The following is a 6877-nucleotide window of genomic DNA, read 5'->3' on the forward strand; positions in this document are numbered from 1 at the left end:
TTATGAAAATTTATGAGTCTAATTGACTTAAATGATAAGTTTCACATGATGTTGGTTGAATAAAATTTGGATGGTAATATAAATTGATCTATGTATAAAGATTTAAAGTTTAAATTGATACAATTTAGAGGTGTAAATTGAATTTGCACTAATTTTTTTTAAAAGAAAAGAACACATATTGTAAATATATATATAAACCGTAATATATTAGAGAAGGAATAATTTAAGAAGAAAAAATGAATTAAAAAAATTAAAGCAAGGGTCGTACATTCCACCTGTCATCTCGTAGTTTTGACTAAAAAGAGAATATTCAATGAATTGGTATGGGTTTCATCATGCACTGCATCATTCTGGGCTTTTATTGGCCGCCGGCCCATTAAATTTTCGGCTCAAAACCCATTTCTTTTTCTTTTTTCTAATAATAAATTTCTGTCGTAAATGTTCAGATTGTTGTGTGTGTTTAATTATATATTGATTAGTTTAATTAATTGTGTTTGACACACAATTCCCACATGGAAATACCGTTTCCGGCAGATGTCTCCACGTGCCATAAACCAATGAGGCGTTCTCCATTCTCTGAGTCACTCACTACTTTTAATTAATTCTTGAACTCCCACCACCTTCACCTTACATGTGGTTAATCCTTTGTTTGATTTGTTTATTAACTGGGCCGTGTAATCTATCGGGCCCATACATATTCTAGCCCGGCCCATTTGAAGAGCCTGCTTTTGCAAGGCCCATGACGCCTGTTTGATGGGAATTCAGAACTTTGCCAACAGCCTCGGCACATAACCCCCACAATCATTCATTCCACTGTTCCGTTCCGTTGCGTGCCTGAATTTTATGTTGTTTGTATTATATGCGCAATTTCCTCCAATGGCCTTTCACTTAATTTTCTAGTTGTGATTCTTTTTGTTCGAGTTAAATGATTTTCATGTTTAGCATAAATTTATTACCTGGATTTAATAGTGTTCAATATGTATACCAATTCCATGTTTTTAAAATTTATTCACTTATTAGACACCAAGTTAAAAATTTGTAATCTTGTTAATATAGTGTTATAGGTGGTTTCAGACCAATATATATATATATAATGAACATCAAATATAAACAAAAGTGACATATCCACACAAAAAGTAGTATTTAAGATCAAAATAGATCTCGGGGAAGGGACAAGCTTGGCCTTGGTCGAATTTAACCAAGTGACTAATGAGGCATGTCCCTTGCAATATGCCCCAACTTGGTAAACAGTAGGGTAATCCTATTTTGGCTTGGAAATCCTCTTTGGAATAACCTAGGTCATCCATTCGTATAACTATAAGCACGTCATTATAGTCTTAGAGAAGTAAACTCATTATCCATTCACAGACTTTTAACTAGTTGCTTTTATTCACTATTTGACTTAAGAATTATATCATAACACCACAACGAAGTGAATATGTTTTTATTTTGCATGTCACGTTCTTCTCTCATCAAAAGAATTATAATTGTTGTCTTGTACAAACATTTCTTGAAATACATCCGTTAATTTTGTAAACTTTTTGATATGTTTAGGAATAATCTATTATACGTAAATTCAAGTTTAAAGTCCAATTACACATTTTGAACGTTTATAAGTGTAGTAGATACAAATTTAAAAATGTAGAGACTAAATTTATAGTATGACCTTTCGTTGATATGTTTGTTTGGATGTCCAGTTCAAAAATTGGATTCATCTCAATATAGTTATAAAAAGAAAGATAGAACGATGATACATGTGAACGAGAATTCATAGAAAATGAAAAATAAGGCAAAGAAATATGGAGTTATAGATGAAATAGCAAGGAGTAAGCCTGAAGTGAGTCTTTGACCGTCTATCTCATGTTTCTTTGGCTCGATTAATATACTACCCTACTCCGTTCCGTTCGAGTCCTTTTCTTGCAAAATCTAAAACGGACCCACATCTTTCCCGTTCCGTTCCTTGGAAGATAAGGTGGAAACCTAGTCAGCAATTACTCACATTCCTATCCAAATTAAACATGAACATGTCTTTCACTATAACAACAATTTTGCCGCGCGTTTCAACGGTCGCCACCTGTTTCTCTAAATCCTCCGGCGTACTCTTTCAAACATTCCCCACTTGCTCCCCCAACGCGCGTGTTCTTCACGTCAACCTTTCACCGGCTGTGTACCCAAACTCCCCTCTTCTTCAATCCTTTCCGCAGTCCAGCAGCGCGTGAAAAGTTAACCGTTTCCTTACTTGGTGAAATCCCGAAAATACCCTCACTGACAGTTGAAGCCTCGTTTTCATCGTTTCGGTACGTCGACCGGCGCGTGGAAAATTACAGTTCTTTATAGAGAGTGAATTCCCGAAAATGCCCTCATCGACGGTTTAAACCCCACTCGAGCTCCTCCCCCACTGCAAATCCTTTGTAACAAAAGGATTTTTCTCTCCGCTTTCACAAAACAATCGAGGAAATCATAATACAATGGACACTCAGATTCAAGCTTCATTATCTTCTTCTTCTTCCATTGAATCTACAGATGCCGCGGATCGTGAATCTGGGAATTTCGGGTTTGTTTCTACAAATGTCGAGATCTACGTTTCGGTTTCGGTTTCAATTTGGGTTTTGTTTCTTGTTCTCAAGTCGCGTTTGTTGTGGTTTTAGGTGTTTGCATTATCGAAGGAGATGCAAGATTAAAGCGCCTTGTTGCGATGAGATCTTTGATTGTAGGCATTGTCATAATGAAGCTAAGGTTTAAATTTTATTAAAATGTTGGTTCTTTTAACTACGTTTTGGTAATTGATTTTGGTGTTGGAGTTTTCTTTTCATCTTCTTATTGCCGTGTTGATTTGATCAGAACTCCCTTGAATTGGGAACTCTTGATCCACATGATGTTCCTCGCCATCAAGTTCAGAAGGTTTGCATTCTTCTAATTTTATGTTTGAGAAAATTTTAGGTCTCAGCTTTGATATCTATTTAGGCTCTGTAATAATTTTGGTAACAGTTTTGTTCTTATTTTTCTGCTCTTGAAATATCCGAGCTTGTTTTCTCCTGAATGTGTACTATAGTTCTCACATTTTTTTGGAATAAGGACTTAATTCTTAGTTAAATTCTAAAAATAAAAACAATCATTGATAACCTTATTTTAGTTTTCAAATCTTGACTTAGCTTTTGAAAAAAAATAGTGGAAAGTGGATAAAAAAATAGTCGTAGGTGGAAGTGGTGTTTATATGCTTAAATTTAAAAAATAAAAAACTACAACTCAAATAGTTACTAAACGTGGTCTTATTTTTTAGTTTTTGAATTTTTATAAATTTTTTAAATTTTGTAAAAACTCCGGATAAGTAGCCCAAAAAAAAAAAATGGTAGTGTTTATAAACTTAATTTTCAAAACCAAAAACTAAAAAATAAATAGTTACAAAATGCCTTTAATTTTCTTTCCACCAGACATGCTCTAGATTTGATTTCTATGTTCAATGATTCGATCTGTGGTAGATGACATTATAGATCTTTAATCAATCTGAATTGGGGAAACTAGAAAAAGCGACTTTTATAATAGTGGGTGAAAGGTTTGGCATTTTTTAACTTTTTGAAAAGTTTGAACATGACTTAACGAAGATGGTATTTCCATAGAACCATAACTTAATTCTGAAGCAAACCTGTCACTTTTATTTTTCAAGAAAAAAGCACCATTATGAAGTTTCTTATGAGTCTGCATTTGGTACAAACTCAAAAAGTAATCCATTTTAACAAGTGGACAATATCATATCATTTTAAAGTACAAAAGGATCGACACTATTGTCCTAATGTTGTATAAGCTGGACTACTTGAAGAAAGTGTTGAATTCACATCTTCAAAAAGTATGCTAGTTAGTTTCATCTTTTCTCCTCTAGTAACTAACCGTATGTTGTCTTTTATTGCACCTTCAGGTTATCTGTTCCTTATGTGATACAGAACAAGATGTGAGTTCCATGAGAATGACATTGTAATTGAAACATACTGAGAAACAGAACTTTAAACGGGTATAATTAACTTGTTGAGTTCTTTTTTATTCCAAGCAGGTTCAGCAGTACTGCATGAACTGTGGAGTCTGTTTTGGGAAGTACTTCTGCAGCATATGCAAATTCTTTGATGACGACGTGAGTTAGGACCTACCGTTTTTTTGCACTTAAAAACACTTTTTTGAACTCTTAAAAAATCATCCCAAGAATGCTCTTAATAATCATATAGTATAGTGTAGTATTTCATATTTCTGCTGAAATTTTAACTCGCTGAGAAACAACATTCTGCTAGTCACTTTCTGATGCAACGTTTCCTTTCTAATTGCTTCAGTTTGTTCCCTTTTCAGGTTTCAAAGAGTCAATATCATTGTGATGAATGCGGAATCTGCAGGTATAAGTTATGCAAACTTTGTGAAATGTGCTTAAATTCAAGGACTTTCTTTTGATTATGCTTATTCAGTATGTTATCTTTATTCTATTTTGCAGGACTGGGGGGAAGGAAAATTTCTTCCATTGCAAGACATGTGGTGAGCGAGAGACAAAACTCAAACCCAAACCTGAAACAGCTTAAAAAAACAGTTACAAGAAGGTCGAAACTAAATTCTGCATCCTTGCAATGTTTGTTGCAGGATGTTGCTATTCAAAATTAATGAAAGACGGACATCGTTGCATCGAACGAGCAATGCATCATAGCTGCCCTGTCTGCTTTGAGGTAAGGAAATTCGATGCACAACAATGTTTTGTTTCTGGTCGAACATTACTCGATTCATATGTCCAAATTCTTCAATGCAGTTTCTATTTGACACAACAAAAGACATCAGTGTCTTACCTTGTGGCCATACCATACATTTGGAATGTGCAAAGGAGATGGAGTCACATTTCCAGTAAGTACATCACATTTGGACTGCTTATAACCTTAGGATATTATGATGGGAACTCTACAAAAGTTTGTATATGACATTCCAAAATCAGCTGAAAATGAAATCATTATTAAACTTTTATGAGTCGTCTCGCTCGATCCCGTTTGAAATGAAGTGGGTGCAAGGTCAAGAAATTTAGATATATTCATCTATGATTCTGTAGAAGATGACTTGTAGAAGTGGTTTCAATGTGTTTTATATCTTTCGTTCAGGTACTCTTGCCCTGTTTGCTCAAAGTCAATCTGTGACATGTCTAGGTTGTGGGAAAAGCTTGATAGAGTGGTAAATCAGATATTATTACTTATTTTCTAAATTTCTTCATACAATAATGTGAACTAAATTCATTCATCAAGATCTTGATTTCTTTTTCTTAAACTATAAATGCAGATTGCTTCGACCCCGATGCCTGATATGTATAAAAACAAGAAGGTAACACCCTTTCAACAATGGTTTCAGCTTTATGGTCTTGATTCTCTACTTGTTCTTAAGAGATTTGAAGAATAAAATCAATGCCTGGTATTGGCTTAAATCTGAAAACAAAACATAGGAGCATATACTGATTTGAAATGAAATTAAAAAATGAAGATCAGAGGTCAAAATGCTATGAAAAAGATCTTATGAATGAAGAAAATGTAACAAATGATGAATCTTTTTGAAAATGGAGCGAAGGCAATTGTAAATCTTGGCCATGACTTGAGTCTGCATACATACAAGCAGGTGTGGATTCTATGTAATGACTGTGGTGCAGAAGGTGAAGTTCAATTCCATGTGATAGCTCATAAATGCTTGGACTGCAACTCCTACAACACTAAACAGACAATAGGAAGAAGACCTACTGCTTCTTGCTCATCCACACCGGTGCCTGAGATAGCGAGTTGACTTTCCTACCAAAAGAAGATTAAAAGAAGAAATTCTTGGTACTACCTTCCTTGAATAGGTTGTACAATTGTGTCCTTAAGTTCTAAGAAAAGATTATTGGTCTTTCTCGCCATGACGCGGTTGCCCTCTCATAACTATTAGATGCATTGCTTCAATACAAATGAGCACTATAAATCTAATGGCTATAGGAGAGTTAACCATAATAAGACTATTGCATCTCAGATTTTGGTCAAATGGTTCTATACCATTCCACATGGCATGTGTGTATATAGAAATTTTGTTGTAATTATATGTTTTAAGGTTCAATTTGGCTCATCGTTCCTGTCTTTGGTGTCTTTGTTCTCTTTTGTTTTTTTAGCATTTTTGGCCAAATTATCGAGGGTATAATGTGCACATGGCCGGCATTCAACAACCGACAATAATTGAAAAGACTTTAAAATATAGGACTATAAGGCATGAGATTGACTTTAACTGGATTAAAATATCATTTTAATCACGTTTCAATTCTATTTGTACTTTCAAATATTTGATTTTATTCATTATACTTTCAACAAATTTTAAATTTAGTCTCTATACTTGTTTATTGCTGATTTTTTTTCTTCTTAACCTTCTATTGTCTATTAGATTTTTCATTTTCACTCTAAATTTTGAAAATATATTCACATATTATATTATCTTGCAGAAAATTAATATTATTAATGTTTAGTCAATTTCAATAAATATTAACTTTGATGGACTAAATTTAAGATTTATTAAAAGTACATAAATTAAAATTAAACAAATCAATGTAATAGTATTTTAACCTTAAAACTATTTAGGTATTTAATTATTCAAAATGTCAAAATATCATTTTGGTCCTTTTACGTTGATGGTTGTTTCATTTTAATCAATGTACTTTTAAATGTTTAATTTTGATTCTTATACTTTCAACAAAGCTTAAAATGATCCCTAGCTATTAAATTGGAATAAAAAAGAGGTAAGTTGGAAAAAAATAATGAAATATGTGAAATATGATTTAAAAAAATCGAAGTATTTAAAAAAAAAAAAATCAAAGTTACAAAATTGGGTGTAAAAATCGATTATTATTATTTTC

At 33.1% G+C, this 6877-nt stretch overlaps 1 protein-coding gene across 1 annotated transcript; it reads left to right on the forward strand.

The window, feature by feature from the left end:
- Positions 1–2084: 2084 nt before the first annotated feature.
- On the forward strand, positions 2085–6110 carry LOC120087812 (E3 ubiquitin-protein ligase RZFP34-like). The gene is made up of 12 exons (XM_039044723.1): positions 2085–2554; positions 2649–2736; positions 2842–2901; positions 3914–3946; positions 4046–4123; positions 4333–4376; positions 4472–4512; positions 4615–4697; positions 4778–4869; positions 5118–5187; positions 5293–5334; positions 5623–6110. Exons 1-12 carry the CDS (start codon positions 2469–2471, stop codon positions 5782–5784), a joined length of 879 nt encoding a protein of 292 aa, XP_038900651.1. The 5' UTR covers positions 2085–2468; the 3' UTR covers positions 5785–6110.
- The last annotated feature ends 767 nt before the right edge of the window (positions 6111–6877 follow it).

Source organism: Benincasa hispida, chromosome 10, assembly GCF_009727055.1.
Source record: "Benincasa hispida cultivar B227 chromosome 10, ASM972705v1, whole genome shotgun sequence".
NCBI classification, from domain to species: Eukaryota; Viridiplantae; Streptophyta; class Magnoliopsida; order Cucurbitales; family Cucurbitaceae; genus Benincasa; species Benincasa hispida.